This window comes from Takifugu rubripes, chromosome 2, assembly GCF_901000725.2.
Source record: "Takifugu rubripes chromosome 2, fTakRub1.2, whole genome shotgun sequence".
Taxonomy (NCBI): domain Eukaryota; kingdom Metazoa; phylum Chordata; class Actinopteri; order Tetraodontiformes; family Tetraodontidae; genus Takifugu; species Takifugu rubripes.
Genome location: NC_042286.1, coordinates 10,952,867 through 10,976,067, shown reverse-complemented (window position 1 = coordinate 10,976,067; position 23,201 = coordinate 10,952,867). Strand labels below are relative to the sequence as shown.

The following is a 23,201-nucleotide window of genomic DNA, read 5'->3' as shown; positions in this document are numbered from 1 at the left end:
GAACACACCGAAGAACGTCTCTGAACCAAACTGTGCTGAAACAGGGTAAACACACAAAGCATAGCATTGTTGGCATTGTTTCCTCTGTGTGTGAGAGGGTGTGTGTGTGTGTGAGAGAGAGAGAGAGAGAGAAAATAACTAAAATGAAGGACTGCAGACAGCTCCTGATTTGGTCATCTAGTGTGAAGGACAAGGGTAGCAATAGCTATTAGCCGCAGAGGCACAGTGCGTGTGTGCGTGAGTGTGTGTGTGTGTGAGTGTGTGTGTGTGTGTGTGTGTGTGTGTGTGTGTGTGTGTGTGTGTGTGTGTGAGTGATTCCCAGCATGCCAAATCAAGTTGGAATAATAACACTTCACCAATATTGTTTTATGTTGTGTGATCCCAGCGTGTGTCTCGTAAACTACATATCTGAGCCGTTCGACTCAAACATGTTCTCTCCCTCTGATTAACAACTTCGTACTTTAAAGCAAAAGAGTAAAATCTTTTTTTTTTCTTTTTTTTTTTGTCTTTTTTTGGGGGGCGGGACATAAAAATGTTGAGCTGAGAAAAGCAATTTAGCAGGTTTCACCCCACAGTAATTCCACCCATGTTCTGTTTTAATGGCTTTGTTTTGCCGGAAAAGGAGCTCACGAGAGACGGAACGCTGGAGCGGAGTTCATAAATTGAATTTTAAATTTAGCAGTTGAATTACTATTGTCTCTCATGCCTCCCCTCACAATTGAGTGGCAAGCGAAAAAACACATTTGAAGCAAATAAGAATCTTTTTTTATATCTCCTCCCTATTTTTTATATCCTCGCTCTTTTACTGGCACAAACACAATTCACTTTCTGCCATTTTCATCTTTTTCTTTTTACTAAACAGCCCTGCAGCCTTTCCACGGGGGGGGGGGGGGGGGGGGGGGGGGGGTGGTGAATTGCTGTGTTGGGCCATTTAATGGAAGTTGTCATGAGGGCATATATGAGGGGGGGTGGCTACGCCTGGTGTCGGAGGACAGGTGGACAGGTGTGGAAAAATGTCATGTGTCGACCACGTGTGGATGGAGTGGAATATTTTCTCTGTGCAGCTGGTGATGCTTTAGGTAATATAAAGTTTATATTATAAACAACATTAAATAAAGATATAAACAGTGAGCTGCAGATACTCTTCACTCATTGCCTCATTTACTAAACTGCAACATTCATTATCTCAGCCCAAGCTTTAGCCCGTGGGTTTTGCAGGCGTGTTTGCTGAGTTTAATTTGTCATTTTGTGCTGTCCAGTAAAAGATTTGGAGTCTGTCTCGTGGTCTTCAGCACACTTTTGCCTTAAACGAGGGTGTGGTGTTGTTGGTGTCTGGTTCTTGGGGCAGCCGTGAACCTTCAGACTTCCACATCTCGTGGAAGTAGATTCGCTACAGTTTAATTTCTCCATCCCATTCCCTCCCCCCCATGTCTCTCCTGAAACAGTCTTGAAATAGTCCCAACTATTCCACACACATGCCTCGCTGGAGACAGAACCACTTTAAATCTAGAGCGCCGTAACCGTCCACAAGTAACCTGCTGAATAAAGTGCTCCCATCCCCTGACATGTCTTCTTGATATTAGCTTGGCAATATGAGGCAGCGGCAATTTCTCCTCCACTAGACTAGCTGATATTGAGTTGGGGAGAAGAGAGGTAACTGAGGAGGGAGCTGGTGGTGGAGGTGTGTGTGTGTGTGTGTGTGTGTGTGTGAGGGAGGGAGGGAGGGAGAAAGAAACGGTGGGAACAAAATGTCATAAATCACACACAATCCTACACAGTGGAGACAAAAGTGAGAAAGCACAAGCAAAGGGAGGGAAGATAGAAGAAGCCCACATTATCTTCCCTGCAGACAGACAAACACCGCCACGGGTGACGGATTAGCATTAGCTCGCAGACTGAAATTTCCAATAGCTTCCCCAGACCCCAAACAACCTCTTTAAAAGGCCTTGGAATACTTAAAATAGAATAAATTGTCCTTGACACTGTCTCCGGCTCTCTTTTTTCTCCATTTTATTTTGCTTTTATAACCGTGTGGTTTTGGAGAGCAGGAACTCCGGCTGCTCGACCTGCCCTGAAGTCTGTTCCAGGTTTGAAGCCCCTTACACCACTCCTCAATTCTCATGCACGGGAGGAGAAAGCCGGGCAGTTATCGGCACTGTTCTGCAACTTTGCCGCACGCCACATACACGAGGAGAAAGTGTGGAGCGGTGATTATTAGCATTGCCGGGCTGCGGCTGTGGGAACGTTGCCACAGAGTTTTTATTGCTTTTGCTTTCGCTCATTTTAAACAACATTTACAACACCTTCAAAACACTTTGGACATTGGAACAAAGATATGGGCTCTAGGTTTTAATTAAATCATTTCATTTTGGCCGTCTTCCAGCAAAGTTTTTCTCCTGGTAGCGACGCAATAAAAAAATCTTTGCTTACTTAATTGCATTTGTAGTTTATTAATGCCCGTAGACATTAATTTAAAGCTTCCTTGTGCTGTGCAAATAGAAAATAATTCAATGGCTGATGTGGTTTTGGAGCGTGCGTGGGCGTCTGTGCGTCCAACTTGGCAGACGGCGAGCAAATCCACTGTCAGCCAATCAGGATTTCTCAGCGTTTGAACCAGGGAAGAAAACAGTGACTGCGCTTCCTTTACCTCTCTGTTCACCTCTGCAGGTATCCTCCATGGACTTCATAGCGATGAAGCGCTCCCAGCTCTACGGCCTGGCCAACAATCCCTACTCCTCCCCGCAGCAGCCTGGGGGCGGGCCTTACCCCCCAAGCCAGCCGTACACCTCGCCTCCTCAGCACAGATACCCAATGAGCATGCAGGGGAGGAGCCAAATGACCATGGGTGGCATGCAGTATCCTCAGCAGCAGGTACGTCAGCCAATGCAAGAGCCCCTGCACGAGCAGCACGGCTCCATGGGTGCACGTGTGACTTGCAGCATGCCAAGAAGAAGCAGCTGCAGCTGTTGTGGACATCTTGCTACCCCTCAGTGGATCTTAGAACGCCCATTTATTCCAGTTAGGCATTGTGTTCTCATCCCTCACCTCGGTATTGGGTCACGTCATACTTGCTCATTACTCTGCGCACGCCGTGGGTGCACGCGTGATGACCTTTGAGTTTAGCTGAATGCCTACGTGTTAAGCAAAGCACCGCTGACCCACGTCACCACGGGTGTCTTTTGACTGGTGTATTCCACCTTAGCTAAAGGACTGGTAGTGTGTGTGTGTGTGTGTGTGTGTGTGTGTGTGTGTGTGTGTGTGTGTGTGTGTGTGTGTGTGTGTGTGTGTCTTCGAATTAAATGGCTGTTGTATTAAGTCAATTTGGCCTGGTGAGCTGCACTTGGACAGAGAGAGAGAATAAGTGTCTGGAAGCCACGGACGCACATGTGCACAGTAAATTGGCATGTAATGCACTTGTATTTACATGCAGATGGAGTGTCACCAACAGCTTTTACATTGCACAGCGGAGACGTCTGAGCCTTAAACTGATTTCCTTCAGGTCTACCGGGGTTGCTGACAGCCCCGCGTGAAGTGACGGGCGACGAAAATGAATGGCTCCCTGAAATGAAAGGATAGATTTATGTGTGCATTAGGAGATTGTTTGATAGAACTGGACAGTAAATTACAACCATGCCCCGGTGTCGTTGGACGGGACTGCTGGAGTTTGAAAGATTTAAGCACAAAACGTCAACAAGGCTTTTATTCAGCCGGACGTAAATGCTTGATGCTGTTTTTATACCATCCTGTGCAGAGCGTTGTAATAACATTTAATAATACAGCAGTGCTGTTACAATACCAATAAAAAACAAGCAGTAATCGTTTGTTAATGAAGTGACGGCATATAATTGTACCAAACTACATACAGCGGTAATATATAGAGTAATTACATATTTGTTCTTGGTTACCGTGCCCTAGAGCTTTTTCAAACCCTGTCTGGCACATTTTGATGACATCATTCCTACTGACACGAGCCATATTAAACCTTCTCGGGTGTTTCACAGGATAAAATACCCACAGTTGGGAGCCAAGTGGGAGTGTGTGTATATGTAGACATGCTGCTCGTGGAGACTAATGCCAAAGCTTAATGACGTTGAGTCGGGAACAGACGCAGAAATACGTCTCCAGCACTGTTTTGTGATGAAATCCTCCGGCGTATTACACAGCCCAAGCGTGGCGCGATGGAACGTAATTAGTTCAAATAGAATTAGTTCTTCTCCGTGGCTGTAGCCATGGGAAATGCGCTTCTAAAGTTTCTAATCATCTGTCTCTGGCTTTAAAGGCGGCACCGCTGCATCGCCGATCTGCAGCCGGAGAAATCTAGCTCGCAATAATGAGTTTGGAGGAGGAGGTTTAATTCCACACTCTCAGTCGAGAGTAATGAGTCTCACCTACAGAAGAGCGGTCAGGGCTCTGATCAGGGGGGAGCAAGGAGGCCGGGAAATTAGCTGTATTATAGGATATTTCGCATATCGCCTCCTTTAATTGCTTATCAAACGATGCAACAAAAGCAGGCCAGATTGTTGCGCTGCACAGAGGCGGAGGAGTCAAACCGCCTCGTTCTTAACCCCCCGACACGTCACCCAAGCGTCGCAGCGAGAGCCAAGAGTGACGCCCCGGCCGCGGCTGCGTCGGCGAGGTCGCGGGTGATGTAAGCTGCGGCAAACGCAAACCCCCATGATGCATCACGCTTTAGGGCTCAGACCTCAGCTTGTCATCGCCAAGCATGCTGGGATGTTGCCAGGCAACGTGACGTCAACAAAGATAAGCCTGGACGCCTATCTCCGCTATTTCCCTGGGACTGCGTGTGTGTGTAGAGGGTTTAGTATAGGAACAAAAGGTCCTCTCTCAGTGCCTTTCAATATTATGATTAAATCCTTCTAAAATTAAGTCCCACTAATATTAAATAAATTTGTAGCATGATGCTTCATTGGTGTTGTGCGTGCGTGGAACTTAACCTGCACCTTGGATAATAAGATACGTTTGGACTTTTTTGATTACACACAAGTAGATCAACTCTCCAACAATTCCTTTTTTAAAACCTAATTTATTTCTGTAGCTATGCAAAGTCAACACTAATTTGTCTTCATCATTTTTCTGTTATTATTAGATCACCACCAGTCACATTTCAACTCACCGTCCTCTTACTGTCAGTCTCATAATAAACTCAGTATTGTCTCTTTTTTTGCAAATCTTAATGTATCACAAGACTAATTGACTTAAATTTTTCCAGATAGATCTTTCCAGGAAAACAGAACCAATCATACTGTTTAAAAACTGGGAGTCAGCGAATATTGTGATTATTTCGATGCTGCGAGCGCCGCCAACACCTCCTTTATCATGTGAAAAACGTAGAATCTCAGCCAATCTGTGTAAAAGTGGGAAAGCTCGTTTGTCTTTGTGTGTGTGTGTGTGTGTGTGTGTGTGTGTGTGTGTGTGTGTGTGTGTGTGTGTGTGTGTGTGAGTAGTGAGCAGCCCCACACCGTGTGTCGTCCAGAGGCAGAATGTGTGTCATCATTTGTGGGGGTCCTTGTTTATCCATACCGGACCTCAGCGTTTTGCCTCTTCCCACCTGTTCTTGCCGAGCGCAGTCGCGTCCGGGCTCGCCAATGTGCGCCGGCACATTGGTGTCATTAATCCAGCCTCAGAAGGCAAATGTAGGCATTGATCTCTCTGTTGGCATCTCGGAGGGGGAGAGAAAGAAGAGAACGGTTCCCTGTAGCTGGAACAGGCGTCATTAGAGTTGGTGGCGCCTCCATCTGTAGAGTTTGACTGTGTCATGAAAGGGTGAGGAGACGGAGGGCGCGTGGATGAGTGATTCAGGATGACAGACAACAGCCGAGTAGGCTTGTTTTTGGAGGGAAAAAGCATCATAGTGGGTTTTTTTGGTTTTTGATTTGCTCCCGTCTAATATTTGATGTAACCGATTCTGTCACTCTTTTTAGTTTCTACACACTATCGTCATTATTTCCCATCCTTTGTCGTTCAGTGACAACAAGATGGATTGATGAAAAAGGCTTCATCTGTTTACCGATCGTCCTCATCCATGTAGCTTTTCTCATTTCCTTTTTGGTCACGTTAAACACATTGGCGAAAGCAGCTGAAAGCTTAAAGAAATGCCTTTTTCAGATGGGAACCCATTTAAACTGTATATTCACTATGAGAAAATCTATTAAATACTTACTCATCTTAATTAATTACTTATCGTATGTGTGCAGTAATACAGAAAAATTCAGCTTCTCCATGAATACAAAACGCTGCTAAAAGTCCTTCCCCATCCCTACATCATCTTGTGGTCTATTGACATCAGGGGGATGGGTAATTTATGACATTGATTGAGACTAGGCAGGGGGTTCCTCTCTAGCAGGGAGACCGAGGGCCACTTGGAAGCACTTAGGGGGCCCCAAGTGCTGGGGTTGTCTCCGGGGTTAATGTAGCCAGTGGTGCCGGCTCTGACGGATGGTCACAAAGCTCCAATAAATCAGACCCACTGCCAGGAAAGATGGTGAAAGAGGAGGGGGGTAGCAGTACAGAGGGGACCACTCCAGCCCCCTTGTACCCCTCCCTGTTTTAAAGGCACTTGAAACTATTAAAGGTGCACAGCTCAGCCAGATGCGCACCGCTGTGGCGCGCACATTTCTCTCACAACCCCCAGCTAAGGAGAGGCTGGGCATTCTCACCAAACAATTAAGAAATATCCTCTCTGTGTAGTGGGGCTGATTCCTTCAAGGTTCCTCGCTGGCTGCAAAATAGATGAAGTTTCAGGATCGATTAATTAGCAGGCTAGCCCACGCACATCAATGACTCTAATAGCCCGCTCTCATTTGTGACTTTTATTACCCCCGCTGCTGTGGAAAGGCCCTCAGCCAATGGGAGGCCCAAGAGATGATGCTGCATGACCATTAACTGGAAAAGGGGGAGGAAGCTCCTCCCCTCTCGCAGGAAAACAGCTGAAGTGATGCCGTCACATTGTGCACTGCCTCAAACAGGAAGTGAGGCAGGATGGGATGTGTACACTCTGATTCCCAGATAGAAACTTTAGTTGGATCCACGTGATTTGGCGTTCAATTCCGAACCCTGACAGGCCTTTGCGTTAGTTCTGCGAGGCTCCATCCGTCTTGCCCAGACGGGTGAAGTGACGTTTGAGTTTTAACGTCATTTCCTTTTGAACGTGGGCAACGTCACAAACGGCGTGTTTGTAAAAGAGCCAGGCGGGGCGCCGCGTGTCTGCGACGCTCTATATGAGCCTACTGACAAGATAAAAGAGCAAAGAGATTAAAGCGGTACAGAGGGTGCCGGTAGGAGAGGGTAGAGAAAGGGAAGCTGAACGTCTTTGACGAGTTACGAGGGGATTAGTCGCCGCTCTAATTGGCTCACCGAGAATTCGTCTGACTTTCCTTCAGATTAGGGATAGATTCCTCACGCGGGTCAGGTCCTGTGGCTCCTCTGCATCAGCAGAGCGTCGGAGCGAAGAGACACGACATCCCATCAACTTTTGAAAACAGATCAGAGAGGCTGGCGGGAGGAAGATACAGTATCACCTGGACTCAACTCCCCGGCTCTCAGATGATCAGATCAGTGACAGGGTGGGACGGAGATGGTGGAGAGTCTGTAGTCAGATCCAAATTTAAATTGACTCTCATTCTACAAAACGAAAGCATTATGTGATAATAAAGAATGAAAATTTAAATCACTGCAGCCAAAATTGTCCAAACTGAAGCGTTGCATAGACGTTCCGCTACAGGGAAATGGCAGAAAAAAAGGTTGAAATTGGCCAAATCCTCCCAATTTTGTTCCTATAACTCACCGGAAATCAAAGGTAACCTTGCTGACAGGACTGCACAGCTAAAATAGCCAAAGGGATAAAGTCAGGAAATGTTGTGTCTTTGATTCATTCTGCAGTTGCTGCAGCCTCACTCGTTTATCTGCACCGTTTCCCTCTCTTGTTCCTGCTCCGAGGGCGGCTGAATCAGTATTATTATGAGTAACTTTGGCTTCCAATGCTGTCAGGTCGCTTCAAATGTGGAGAACGGTGAACGTTCACTCCTGAGCGTGTGCTTCAGGGGAGGGAATGTGGGAAATCTTCGCTTTTTGCCGCGAATGGCGAGAAGGGAAAAGTTTCCTTCAAAAGTCGGAAGCGCCGCAGACGACACAGTCCCCGTTCACCTGCGTCACCACCATCAAACGCCGCGGAGGCGCAGAAGCTGGCGAGCTCGCCGCTGCTAATTTCAACCGCTAATGACCAACGAGCGTGTTTCATCTGGCACCCCCTCGAGCTCAGATCATATTGACACAACTCCACATGCTGGAACCTGTAACCACAGCGACCGGTGAAAAACGAGCCCCAGTCAGCCGAAAGACGTTCACGCTAAACCGCGATGGCTACACACTCCACTGGGTGTAATCTAAGTAGTTATTTCCATATATTTCTGGTTCGACCGGCTATTAATCAGCTCCGTTTCCAAGAAAAACATAGAAATGTTCCATGTATGGAAACAGTTCAATATTCTCAAACTTCCAGCGAATCCCATTTGTTTTATTTTCCTCCCTCTTCCCCTTTCTCTTCTGTCTTTTCTTGGCCACAGATTGAGGTCAGAAGTTTAGTAGGGGAAAACATTTGGAGCTGGTGGCACAGGGCCCAGAGGCTATCACAGAGGGGAAAAAAAGAGAAGGAAAAGAAAGAAATAAATGGCTGTTCACACACACATTACAGAAGGCATTAACCTGCCCCGCTCTGCTTCTCCCAACGTCTCCATTACGGCTCCGCCTGGAACAACACCGGCGCTGCTGGTCGCGGCCAGCCGGCAATTGATTCGAGAGAAAAGTGAGAGTGGGAGAGAGGGAAAACCCGGAGAGAGACGGGACAGAGCGCAGCGTTTGGAAGCTTTCCGGAACGTGGAAAAACATGCTTCAAACCTTCCAGTCTGCTCCCGTTACTGTGGGATGTTGGCGTCATCACCGGCCCGACATCTTTTTTTGTCAGCATCCTTAATTTGGAATATTAGATGAGTATTTTAGATGAATATGAGATGAATATTTTCTTCAGTCTGGTTCTGTACCTCCCCCCCGCCCCCCCATCCTTTCAAGGGCAGTTCATGTCAGGGGGAGTCCTGATATGTGAGGTGATCAAAGCGGGGGACAGAAAGAAAGCGGCGTCACCTTGGGCGTGAGAGGCGCGAGGACACCGAAGAGCGCGACGGCGCGTCTGGGCCATTACGTGTATTCATCACCAGCCCTCCGTCCCTTCGTCCCAACGCCTCCTCTTACATTAAGCGTCTCGCCCCGGCCTGCGACGCACACGCCAAAAGGCGTCTTTCCCGCCTCGGAGAGACGTGCGGTGATCTTATCGCCACGGTAGCTGAAGGAGCTGATTTGTTTTGTTGCTGATTGTAATGATAACCTCTCGCCAGCTCCACTCACACGTGCGAGAGCTAACACGCTGCTTTAGATCACAACTTCCTATGCTGCGAAAACATCACAAGCAGGTGATTACTGTCAGTAACACTGCATCTTTTCTTCTTTTTTTTGCGCTTTTAGACATTTCGACAAGCAACTAAATTCCAAAGATTTTTATTTTTGTTGTTGGGTGTTTGTTGGCTGCACGCTTGATGGACAGCTATGCTCTAACGTGGAATTATCTTTATATTAAAGATGCAATCAAAGGGGGAGATTGCCCAGAAATGCCTGAAACGCTGGATAGAATACATTATACAACAGAGGAAAAAGGAAAATAGAGCTATTTGTTGGAGTTTTTTAATACAAAATACTGGAGGACAACAGGCAGACTCCACCCAGAAAGGCCTCAACCGGGATGGAACCCACAACCTTCCCGCCACGAGGCTGTGCTGACTGAAGCGGTTGGGGATAATTAGGTACCTGAAAGATGGAAACCATTCTGCATCGGCGTAAATTCCCTCTAAGTGACTGTTGAGCACAACGCGACCTTTTGGTTTGACTTCTTTTCACGTCTGGCTTGTGATTCAATCGTTGCTTTATTATCCAGGTGACTTGAGGGGCAAAAGGAAAGACGCCGGTCAGCCGCTCAGGATTGTAGTTGGATCAGGTTGCCACGGGCGCAGGAACTCGTTTTTACTGCAGCATCAACGCGGCGGTTCCGGCGCCACTCTGTCGGGTGAAGAGACGCGCGAGTAGATCTGAAATACTCAGATTAGCGTCATTCTTCATTCTCCTGGTGCCAGGTTTGACCTTCGCCAGATCCTTTTGGTTGCTGTCCTGCGATTGGCTGATCACATGCACTGTTGTAAACAAACATTGTGTTGTTGCCATGCGCGCTCTATAGAGTGTGCTCAGTCCTTTTAAGTGTAATTGTGTCATTCTGACAGAAGGCAGCTAAAACTGGTGCATCTTGCCCCGGCTCATTATGGATAATCGATGGGCTGACTGTCACCTGGCGTTCCTGTGGGATTCGCAGCATTACCCAGGTGTCTTTGCACCTCCTGCCTCCTCCTCAAGCTCCACACGTCTACTTCCTGTCCCCACATACAGTATGGTCCGACGTGTTGCTGTGTTCCGTCTGCAACACCTCTCCTTTCCTGCTCCGTTCTCTGTAATTTTGGTGATTAACCGTTCACCGCCGCTCATTTGCGGGGAAGCGACTGCCGTGGCGTGACAGCGCGCTAACGGCGCGGCGCTCTCGTTCGCCTGTCACACCTTGCAGCGGCGTGTTAAGGTTGACATGGGTGGCGGCGCCGCTCAGCGCTCTGGTTGGCTGAGCCCATCTGTCGCTCAAAGCGGCGACCTGTGCTCCCGGTCCTCAGCCGGCTGTAACGGCACCTGACAGCAGTTTAAAAAAAAAAAAGATCCGTCTGTTGGTCTTTGGCCCAATTGAATTACAAGCGGCGCCGTGTTCGGCTTTTTAACGGCTGATTTGAGTCACACGCCGGCACAGCGCTGCCACAGATGTGCGCTAACATCGCTATTTCACCCCTCCGCTCCCCGAAACGAGATGATATTGTCCGCCGCTTCATATGATCCTCATTTCGATAGACCTTTGATCGAGTTCCGTTTAGATTTAGTGTCTTAATATGCCGCCGAGGCTTTTGTTTTCATCGCGCCGTTTCTGCGCTTGCCGTGAATTATTTGCTTCGCGGGACGTCTCTTCTGCATCGCTCTCCTCTGCGGCGCCTCACATCTGTTGTCATTTCATTACAGGCATTTATTTGACACCGTGCGCACGCTAAGGTGCTCCGGAAAAATCGCTCCACTGTTGTCGCACACCTGCGTGGAGGGAAGCTGGCAGAGAATGGCCATATTTACCACATCCTGCAGTTATTAGTTAGTGTTGTTAGTTGTGTTATTGCATAAGGGACACCGAAGCCTGATGCTATTACCGGTTGGAGGGGCTGGTTGGAGCGGGCCGGTGTGTGCTCAGTGAGTACAGTGCGTTCATTCAGTTGCCCCCAGCGATCAAACAGGAGCTGCATTTGAATGACTTTTTCCCTCCTCTCAAAGCCGCTGTGACAGGTTGCTACTTGTTAGACCTGACGCTGCCTGCCGCCTTCGCACTGTTTTGACTGACTGGCAGCGTTTCTCTTTCTTTTTTCATTTGTCTTCCCGTCCGTCTCTTCCGCTTGCTTACCTTATTGCCTGCTGACCCACTTCTACGTCTGTCGGATTGCTCCGCTTGAACGTAGCGGAAATGTACATTCTCGAAAGGAGCCCGAACGTCACGCGCTTGGCTGTCGGAGGGCTGTTTTGTGTTGCTGCATTTTCTCAGAGAATTGCAACTTCTGTCCATTATAACTTACAGCTTTATTTCTGGTTTTATGGTGATGGGCCAGTATAGGAGGCAGCCTTAGCTTAAAATGACCTATTGATTTACCCTAAGACTGGTCAGGGATCAATAATCAAGTGATAATCAGACGTGAATGTTTATTGAAAACAGTAGTGATATCGTTCCTGCTAACATGCTGCATCATGTTTTTAAGGAAAAAAGCTAATTGTGTCATGCTAGCCAGCTAGTTCTGGGAGCCACAGGCTTTCTTCGACTTTGATAGAACAGCAGAAAGAACGCTGGCACCTTCTCTCTTGCTAGTTCCAGCATGTCAGCTGTATGATCAGCAGCACGACCTGGCAGCCGAAGAGACAACAGAAGTTCTAGTTTATCACAGACCCGTCTGTGTTCGAAGCAGAACCCTGAACTTTGTAGCGCACTCTGCTTCTCTCCGCCTGCTTCTCTCCGTCCACACCTTTGTCCATCCGTCACTGTCTGCCCGTATCTGTCTGCCTGTCACTGCGTTTGTCTAAGAAAAGAATCCACCCACGGTTGTCTGGCTTCGATCTGCAGGCTAATCTCTTTCCATCCTACTACCGTGTGTTCCAGTGGGTACCCTCTGTGTTACACCGGCCTGGAACTGCTGATTACTGGACACAGCCGCTGCTGGTCTCTATGTGTACGTGAAGGACTATATGTCTGGGTTTTTTTTCTTATTTTCAGTCTACAAGTTGAATTCCCGGGAATGCAGCAGGGATGTTTGAATGTGTGTCTCCCCTCGGCCGACAGTAATGAAACCAGTGGCGCTGTTGGCATGAACGGGGCCATGCTATTAACCTCCCCGCCAGCCGGGCCCGTCTCACCCCGTCTGTCTGTCTCGTCGGCCTAATGACACACTCGCCCTCTCTCTCACAGCCCTGTCCTGCCTAATCAGATTCCCATTGAAGGGAAAAAGTATATTCTGCATTGTCCAATCATCTCTATTCAGACAGTCAAAAAGCTGATGCCGCCGCCGAGAGGAAACTTTTTTTCACACTCCCACTCAAAGAAGCCACTCTTCAAAACCGTTTCAGATGTATTAATCTCCTCTTGCCCTCTGCAGCCGGATCACCTTCCGCTCTGTTTTACGCCAGCCTTTATTTCCAGCTAGGCTTTCATAAGTGGGTTCCCTCACTCATAACGTTCACTGTAAAACTCCAGAAGGATGGCAGCGCGGCGCTGGAATCTTTATGGCTCCCGATATAAATCACAGAGACGCAGAGCGAGAGTGTTTTAGGAAGGAAGATTTGAAACAGAGGCCCGAATGTAATTTTGTTTGTCTGACAGGGGGGGTTTGTTATTTGTCAGCTTGTATTTTTACATGATGTTCGAGAAAAAAAATGTTTATTATATTAGTCTTACTAAAAAATGGCTTGGAAATGCATAAATTACGTTATTAAATGGCAGACTCAACTGTCTGTGGACAGTCGGATCCAAAAAGGCTCTTTAGCTGCCTGGTCCACATCAAATTAAACACAGCAGAAGAAGAAGATGCTGGATAAGACAACAAGAGGAAGGAAAGTCCACAGCCGACTTGTTTATGCTGCGCTAGGTAACACGAGCGCTAACACGCTACCGTTTAAATTCTAGCCGGCTCGTTTCTTGACAGGGCCGCCAGAAAACATGCTGCCAGGAGAACCACGATCACACGATCAATAAATTGATTTCCTTCCTGTGCTTATGCATTGATTCAAGTACAGTATTCCTCTAAATGTCCCGGTGGAGCTATAACCATAACTCAACGTAAGCGTGCACATAAACACGGCTGTGAGGAACACAAACGCCACATGACGGAGGTAAAATCTGTCATATCAATCTGCACGCGGCGGTTATAAAATGTTATTTAATAGCCCGCTCTTGGCACGCGTGACGCGCGCGTGTGTGAGAAGGAGAGATTCCCAGCTTCCACTGGAAACCCTGAGGAGCGACGGAACACCTGGTGCCGTCTGTAGTCATAACAAACAACACGGAGGGATTTGGGCTGTGTTTGTATTGCTGCCAGCCTGTTACACTTGTTCCCCGTCCGCCTTCTCATCTCACAGCAGCACCAGTTATATGCTCTTTTTTGAGCCGCACTTCCTGGAATGGCCCTGGCTCGTCCACACTCGTCCTCAGACTGTGAGGGCGCAGCGGTGATATTCAGCTCGCCTTATTCTGTTTGTGTTGGGAGATCCTGATGATGGAGGTGATGCCTTTGAGGCCGCATCGTGCTTACTCACGCGGGCCCAGAGCTCACTCCCAGCGAGCTCGTCACTGTGACCGTGTGTTGTGTCTGCGTCCTTCTTCGCTTCGCTGGTGCCGTTTTTACGTCGGCCTCCCGCCGAGCACGTCAGAACGAAAACCTACATCCTTTAGGGACCTGCGAGTAAAGCTGACATCATGTTTGCTCCGTTCATTTAAAGGCTTATTCACATACGCAACGCTGTCGTGGAATTATGTGTCGGGATGGTTTGTCCCACTTAATCCGGTTGGTCTTTTCCCAGGTGGCGCCTTACGGCCAGCAGGGGATGGGAGGTTACAGCCAGCAGACGGGCCAGCAGGGACCGCCTACGTACTTCAGTCCTCCGCAGCAGACCCCTCAAGGCCCGGCCCAGAGCCCCTACCTGCAGCCCCGCCCGCCGCCGCAGCAGGTACGAGCGAACGCAGGCTGGTCACCAGTCAGCTTCCTGACCAGCAGACGGCTCAACAGCTCCTTTGTTGTCCTAAGTCAGGTGGTAAACACCAGCGCTGCCTGCAGATCCAGGAATTTTTACCCGTTTGATGGCAGCTTGTGACAGCTCTGTTTTGTCGGCGCCCGGTCCTTGAAAAACGGTCGAGTGGTTTTCCTCGACTGTCAAGCGTTTTATTATGTTTTTCATTGAGTTGTGAATAAATACATCAGTTCCACCAGATACATGACACACATCAAACATAACTCGGAGAATAAAATCGGAAATATCAGCAGGAAAGGGATTTCATCCAAATCCTTTTTCATGGGTCGTATTTTAATATTTTAGCGGTACCGGGATTGGAGAGATCATCTTAAGGGATAAGATGAGTATGCGTGTGTGTGTGTGTGTGTGTGTGTGTGTGTGTGTGTGAAGCGTACGGCTCATATTATTCTCCTGCATTATTTATGTGAGATATTTTAGAGAGATCTGAGTCGCTGTGTTTCTCTATGTTGTGTCCTGTTACACACACACACACACACACACACACACATTTTACAAAAGGATATTTGGACATAAAGCACTCTCACAAATTGGAAAGTGATAGGACCGAAACATTATCTGCTCACACAAACACATTTGCGTGAATCAATGCTTCAACATTTATGGATTTCAGCTCGATCTGCCAAGTTTCCTCACGGCGCTCATGTTTTTTTCCGTTGGAAGCCTCGGCATCGCGCAGTTGTTTTTGAGCGGAGCGAAGGCTACCCATGTGTTTCCCATCCACTCTCCAGCCGGGGAGATCTGTTAGCCTGCGTGGAGTATCTGGCTCGCGGCCCTGCCCTGGATCTGGACAGAACAGAGCGCGAGTGGGAAGAGAACGGGAAGACGGGGAGGTAACCGTCAGACACGGCAGGGTGGAAAAGTACAGTCGGAAGCAGAAAACAAGGAGAAAGTAGAGTGGAACGGGGAAAGGCGTTGTGTAAGGCTCACATCGGGGCCTGCTTTATTCCAACATTAGACCGTAGCCAAGTTTGCTTTTCATGGCGCGGCGGCGCCACGTGTGGACGTCTGATGTCACTGAATTAAAATGCTGTTGCGTAGCTCCGATACTGACGCAGACATTTGACATCGTTCACACCATATCAGGGCTGCAACCCGTTATCTCTAAGTCCTTCCATCAGTCTTTTATCCTTTGCTTTTTAAACGTCACAAAATAGTGAGCAAAAATGTAAACAGCTGCTACTAGCGTAGCTAACCAGTCCGATATTTCTTCATCATTAATGGCGACGCGGCGTGGGCCAGCTGCAACCCTCAAATCCTGACACGGTAATGCTTTAATGGTAAATCATCCCTACAAACGCACCCACAACAGGTCAGAGCACCAGAGGACAGCAGCCTCTTCTAGCGCCGCCCCCCCCCCCCCCCCCGAGAGGCCGGCGCCGCAGGCATCCGCGCGTACTTAGCATCTGTAGCGGTTGTCATTTGGCAGCGGCACTTTTGGGCTCGGTCCAAGCGGTTTAAACTCCAATTTAACGTCGTACAGTTAACAGCCGAGAATATTGAGCTCAACAAGACAGTCTTGCTAAAAAGGGTTCGTGGGCACAAAAGCAGCCTGTCAGAATTGGAGTTTTGCTTTTTTGGCTTTGTCCTTTTTCAGTGTGATTGAAGGTTCCAGCCGGCGTTGCTCTCGTCTTGCACTTAGTGCCGCATTTGCTCTCCTTTCCTCTCTTGAGGAAACATGATAGCTCACGCGTTCGTATCGCTGGGTGGATGGATCCCAGACGCCTCGCACGCCCAGGTGATCCTGATGGGGCCGTCTGATTGGCTTCAGCCCCGTCTCACCTGTGCTGAAGTGTGTGGTGGCGGTTGTCATGCCGACCGCTGTAGCCACCGAGGAGCTCGTTTCACACTTGCCGCGCAAGTTCACGCTCCAATCAGCACACGCTTGTTAACCGAGCGGCACGAGCAGCCGAATGCATCACATCCCGCATCCTGCTGTCTTTCACTTTCATCTGGAAGCCCTATAGGTTCCACGTACGCGGCGTTTCATGTTCCAGCAAAGCAGCAGGCATCGAACCAATTTCTCCCGGTTCCTGTCTGCTCACAATGAAATACATAAATGACTCCCCTATTTCCATCCCCTAATAAGCTTCCAGCTCCCATACATTCACTTTATGTTTCTGCATTTATTTGTTCCATGTGGGAAATGAGCTTTAACAAGGAGGCCGGTCATGATTGAGGGAGGAGAGTTAAAGGACGATCTCCCAACCAGCAGAGCCGTAGCTGGACTTGGACATCGTGGATGTAGGAATGATGTGTAAATGGACATTAAAAGTCCAGAGGGACAGGCTCATAGGCGTCTTTTAGGGAGACGTTGGTCTTTTCCGTGGTTTTTATTTTGTTTAAGCATTTTTCTTCAACAGGTTGTGGTTAAAATCAGGCTGATTTTAAACTGCAAAGGAATGAAACTGCAAGTCACTGCTGCAGTGCTGCTTTGCTGTTTAGACCTGGAAGTTTTAGTGAGTGTTTGTGTGTGTGTGTGTGTGTGTGTGTGTTAGTCATCAGTGTGTGCTATAGCAATTCCGAGCTGTGAAAAGGTCAAACGCTGACCTTTGCCTCTGATTCGGGGCTGAAACGAGACATGATGCGATCCGCAGAGAGCGGCTTACGTGCGCGCCAGCACGCGCGAGCACCGTCTCACGGCCGATTAGGATGTCACAGAGGCTTCGACCCCCGTTTTTTGACCTTGCATTAGTCTGAGAAAGCCAAGCTGGAAAGTTCTTTATTCTGTTCTTCCGGCGTTCTCGGCAGTTCCTTCCCACTACTCCACTCCCATTAACCCCAGCCGGAGGACATCCTCCAGCTGATGGAACCATTCCAGCTGTCTCTGACACACAAGTTGCTCTGCAGCTGACCACTATTAGCTGGTTTTGTAACAAATCGAAGCAGGAACGCGTCTTTCTTTTAGACTGTTGCACTGCTGTGACCTCATCTGATTGCAGGGAGCAGCGCCGGCTAAAAAGACTTCCAAGACTCGGAGGAAATATATAAATAAGTGCGGTGCGTAATTTCCCATCAGTGAAGAAAAAGGGTTTGAAAAACATCAGGGTCTGTTGGTGCGCTTGCTCCTTCGGAACAGATCTTTTTTAATGGATGATGTTGATGGTGAATACCAAATCTCAGAGATGCCTGACAAATACTAAAAACAACAAGAGCGCTTTAATTTTATGGCTTTGGAGAATTTATTTCAATGGCATAAAGTCTTTTCTTTATTGGGGGTGTAAATTGGAGGAGAGGCCTCGTGCTGTCGCACCATCATTTTGATTCATGCTTAGAGAGCAGTAACGTGGACCGTGCGGAGCGTCTACATGTTAGCGCTGGTATGAGATGGAAGTCATTCCTTGTGACATTTATTCCACTCTGTAAAACTCCCCTATCTGTTCTCCTGTGTGAGACCGATCCCACCAGTCATTTCCTCTATTGGCCTGAACTATTTCCTCTTCCTGTTTGAGAGGAGGCTCAGGGGATCGGCCCCGTGTTGATGAGGAACTCTCAGACTGCCTTTACACATCCCACATGAAATCCAGCTTGCTTTATTGGTTCAGGGTTTCCTCAGCAAGGCTCCTGAGCTGCTCATCGACGTGTTTTACCCACAGAAATTCGTTTTTGAAAGCCATGCAGGGAAGAAATTGGACCTGAAGTTTTCAAATCATGATGAAAATCTGTCAGCAGACAGTTAGCAAGTATTCTTTATTATTCTGGTCTGTCCCTATTTGGACAGTTCTTCATAGCAGTTGGGATAGTTTGATTCAATTCAAGGATTCAATTTCCCTACGGGGATGAATAAAGTACATCTTGAATTTGTTAATTGCAGGTTGGTGCAGTTGTTGCACTGTTGCCCCATAACAACCAGGTTTGGATTGGTTCAGCCCTTCCTTGGGGTTTCCTCCCACACTCCAAAGATCCACTGGAGATTGTAAATCACCCCTTTTTGAATGGCCCTTGTCTGCATCGGACCCCGAACTTGCTCCCAGTACCACAGACCTCACCCACATAAAACAACAGCGTGGCGGAGCGGCGGTTAGCATAGCAAAGAGGATTCGGAGTCTTTCTAGGTGGAGTTTGCAGGTTGTGTGGATGAAGGTTGTCTTCTCTCACAATCCCAAAATATGCACATGAGCTAGATTGGGGACTCAAAATTGCCCCTAGGAGTGTGTGTGTGTGTGTGTGTGTGTGTGTGTGTGTGTGTGTGTGTGTGCGTGTGTGCGTGTGTGTGTGTGTGATTGACTGGCAACCTCCTGCTCAGTGACTGCTGGTATAGGCTGCAACACCTCTGTGACCCTAATTAGGAATAAGTGGTGGTTAAGAGAGGATGGATGGATGGATGGATGGATGGATGGATGGATGGATGGATGGATGGATGGATGGATGGAGGGACATTGTAATTATTTTAGGCCTCGGGTCGTTTACCTTTCATTGCTAGCAGTGTGTCATTTCCTCTGTCAACCCCCACCTGACTCCAACAGTAGGCCCTTTCCCCCCGCCCCCGCTTTTAATCACACCAGGTTAATTAAAAGGCCATCGGTCCTTTCTTTGGCCTTGCAGCCGTGCCCCCCCCCCCCCCCCAAGTACACACACACACACACACACACAAAATTGTGGCCTGTCACTGGTCGTGACAAGGTTGAGGGACGATGGGGGGACAAGGAGAAATAAAAAAATTATGTTAAGCAGGGGTGCGGGTGCCCCCTCACACACTCATGGGGGCGGTGTGCATTTGCGCGGGTGCCCAAAGTTCAATGTCATTAATTGGTCACTATTTGAATATTCAGTGAAAGAGTAAGAGAATAAGTGAAGAACTCTGTTAATTAACAGGATAATAAAAGTGCTGCTGGCTGGAAAAGGGAGGGAGGGTGGGATGGACGGAGGACAGGCTGTGGAAATGGAGGGCATATGGTGGGAGAAAGATGAGGGGAGAGAGAGAGAGACAGAGAGAGGGAGAGGGAGGGAGAGAGGGGCTGGGTGCGTGGTGATAAGAGGAGAGAGAACCCGTCCGTGGGTAAAGGTCTGGCAGCGGTAATTTGCGGAGAGCCGCGTTAATTGTCATAACCTTTTAAATGGCAGAGTTTATCAGAGTCCTCTAAATGTCCCTGTGTATCGCCACGGCAACCCAGGGCCTGCTGCACCCTGATTGGCCACAGCTGAGGAACACTTAAGCTTGATGAGTTTTCTGGCAAAAACTTGGTGATAAAATTATAATATGCACTGTACAGTGTGTGTGTGTGTGTGTGTGTGTGTGTGTGTGTGTGTGTATAAATGGTGTATATGTTGGTTTGAACACTTGATCCACGTTAGTGTGCTTTTTACCTCCACATTGACTGACACTCACTAATTGCTCGACTAAAATCCGCCACGGTTCCGTTTTTTTTTTCTTCCCCTTTCGTTTTTTTGATTTATGTTTGTTTTTCAACAGCCGAGCCGCAATTCAAATGCAAATGAACAAGAAGGAGAGAGGTGTTTTTGGAACAGTTAGGACAATCATAATGGCTCCGGAAAAAAAAGAAAAAAAAAGGGGGTCGGTAGTTAGCAGCACAGCACCCTGGGGGCCTCATTTAGCTGCCATTTGTTAGGAAATGCCGCTACATTTGTTCCTGGATACAGACTTCACAGACGGAAAGAAAGAGACAACAGCAGAAGAAGAAAAAAACAAATGCCACAATCGCCAACACGCCGCTATTGTTCCTCAGCGCTTTAGCGAAAAGTCATGTGGGTGTACACCAGTTTGCGCCGATGTCCTCTTTAACCGGGAGCCAAAGCGGCGGAGAATGAATGGGCGGATGGAGGTGGCGTTGACATGCAAACAACGTGTGAAGTGGAGATGCTACAAAGGCCAGGCTGCTATTTGATTAGTCTGTGCGCAGAAAGGAAAAGAAAAGCCAGCTAACGTTGCTAGCTGCTGCCGCCACCACTGTCCTCTAATGAAGGGCCACCGCACATACAGCCAGTTTGTCCATATGTATGTTTTTACACAAGTAAGCTAGGACGCCTTCGCTGCTGCGCATGCAAAACCTACGTGTGTGTGTGTTTGTTTGCATGCACGTCTTATTTCACCGCTCTGCTCTGCTCTTGTAGTCACTTTTGCTAAAGGTCAGGGGGGGGTTGCTGCGATAGAATCCATTCTGAAAGCACTAGAACAGGTTTCACAACAAATGAGCCCATTAAATAGGCGTGACACCCACACACACACACACACACACACACTTATACAGAGAGCACACTCAAAGAGGCACAAACGCAGATTTCCTTGATTTTCCAGTATTGGCATTCACACGCACACACACACATTCGCCCACAGGAGGCATTTACATTGTAATGGTCACCTTTGCTGTGATGGTAATAACAGGTTGTACCTGGGATAAATGCCCATCATTTACATAGATTCTAACCAACATGCTCTTTAAAAGGCAGCAGCTAGAGACACGGCAGGGCCGCTCAATCATAGTTCCAGCCTTACCTAGTGTGATATATATTTAGAACACACACACAGTGAGCAGAAAGTGTGTTAATATTCTGAAAGTGTCAGGAAGCAAAGTTACCAATCGGATTAGCGTCCATTTGTCACATGTTCCAGGTCACGATGTAGCTCAGTGTGTCTGTCCGTTGTTGCTCTCAGAGAGCTCCACATTGGTGAATACGCCTACGCGGGTGTGTGTTTAGGTGTGGATGCCCCCCACCCCCCACCCCTCCCCGCCGGGAGATGGGTCGTGAGTGTTACAGGACGTAGCATCCGCACGTGAGCGATGTGGCCGACCCTTCAATCACAGTGTGTTTATCCTGTCATTCCGTCCTTGGGCTAATGTATGAGGGGTGGTGTCCATGATGTGTGTGGTTAGATAGTAATGGGGGGTGGGGTCTCTCTCTCTCTCCCCCCTAAAGACTCCCAATTAAGCTTAATTTTTAATGAATATTAATGGCATTAGTGTCAGATTTAAGGGCGATGTGCATCTGCCAAGGTGCTGGAGAAAAAGAAGTGGGGGTTGACTAATTCATTTGGTAATCAGGAGGAGAATGGCTGGAGACAGGGTGACGTGGGGGGGGGTGGCTTTGATGAAGAGGAAAAGGGTGGGGAGAGGCACGAAGACGAGGCCGCGGCAGGAAAGAGGAAGCGTGATTGATTAAACGGAAGAGAGAGGGGATGGAGTGTGTGAGAGGACAGACGAGGAAGTGGAGCGATGCGACACTGGGGGGGGGGGGCAGATGAGGCTGGAGTGCAGGTTTAAATGAGATGAAGCAAAGAAAGAACTTGATTGATATGTGCAGACGTGCGCTGGGTTTCCTCAAAGGTGACCAAGAGAGACGCTCTCAGCAGGAGGGAGCGGAGGTTCCTTTCTGCCCCGTTGGGTGGCGTCAACATGTGCTCGTGGGCTGTCGCCCCCCCATCCGGGTTTTGTTTGTCACGGCAAGCCAACTCATACTCATCCCCCCCCCCCTCAAAGGCGGCGTGAAAACCCAACACAAACACCGGGTGTTGAAGGAACCAACGTCTGGGATCGCTCGTGTCCGAGCTTCTGTTGGACCCAGAGTTCTGTGACCTCTATTGTTCAATAGCGCAACCTGACCTCTGACCTCTTCCTTAAAAGGACGGGAATTCCTCCTCAGGGATTAATAAAAGCGACGCGCTGCCACAATGCCCCAAAAGCAATTAAATGACACAAGAACGCACACGCGTTCCAAACAATGGCGGGCGCGTGACAGCTTGGGAATATTTCCCTGGTTCTGACTGACTCCACATTAACGCGGCGCTGCGATATTGATTTACGTCCGCACAAAGCCTCTTCGGCACTATATATTACACCACATTCAGCAGTCATCTATTCAATCAAATCTAATATTACACTGCCTTTCCACACAGCTGTCTAATAGCATTTAACTCACAGTTTGATTCCCGCGTTCCCTCATGTACATCAAACGCTTGCCTTCAATATCCTTCATTCCTGTCTACACTGCCGGGATGAAGTCTTTTCAAAAGCACGCGGGATGAACGAGCGCGCCTGTATGTGTGTGTGTTTGTGTGTGTGTGTGTGTGTGTGAAGACGGGATTAGTTGTGGCCTAAGGCTTAAGGTATGGTGTGGAGTGTATTTTAGAAGCTTCTAAATTAGCTAGGAAATGGGATTTTGAGACAATGGACTGGAAAAAAACCCTCAAATGAAAGAAGCTCTCTCCTTGGCTTGTTCGCTCCCTTTCATACATTTTCTTTTTCTGTTTTTTTGCCACTCCTCCCTCACCCTCCTCTCTTTTCTCCCTCTCTATCACTTTTGCATGTCGTGCCCCCCCCAGCTGCTTCTCTCACCCTCCCCATCCAGACTTCAGTTGACACTGATGATGTAAGAACATGAGTGTAAACACTAGTATGAGGCTAACCTCACTTTGACCCACTTAAATCGGGATTCCCTAGAGTACACACACGCACGCAAACACACACGCGCGCACACTCACACCCGCACGCTACACTCTCATATGCCTGAGTAAATATTGGAGTTTGGTCAGCAGTCACTCTTATTTCACCATGTGACCGACTACCTCTCCATGTGTGACTGGAAGCATGCACATACGTGCGCGCTCACCATCAGTAAAGGAGCACGTCTCCTCTTACACAGACCTCTTTTTTTTGACATAAGTGTAGGGGAGAATTTGCATCTAAAGAGGGAGAGTATATCCGGAACATTCATATTAGCATGCTAATGCGCCTGTGCCACTCTGCATTCACTTTGTGCGCTCT

At 48.3% G+C, this 23,201-nt stretch overlaps 1 protein-coding gene across 3 annotated transcripts in view; it reads left to right on the top strand.

Moving 5' to 3' along the window:
• The window catches only part of arid1b (AT-rich interactive domain 1B), a 123,960-nt gene that overhangs the window by 17,566 nt on the left and 83,193 nt on the right, over positions 1-23,201 (top strand). For 2 of the 3 annotated variants that reach the window (XM_029826024.1, XM_029826029.1), the window contains exons 2-3: positions 2,668-2,871; positions 14,254-14,400. In XM_029826024.1, coding sequence (XP_029681884.1) covers positions 2,668-2,871; positions 14,254-14,400 — 351 coding nt within the window. The remainder of the gene's footprint in view (positions 1-2,667; positions 2,872-14,253; positions 14,401-23,201) is intronic. The other variant, XM_029826040.1, reaches the window with a different exon arrangement.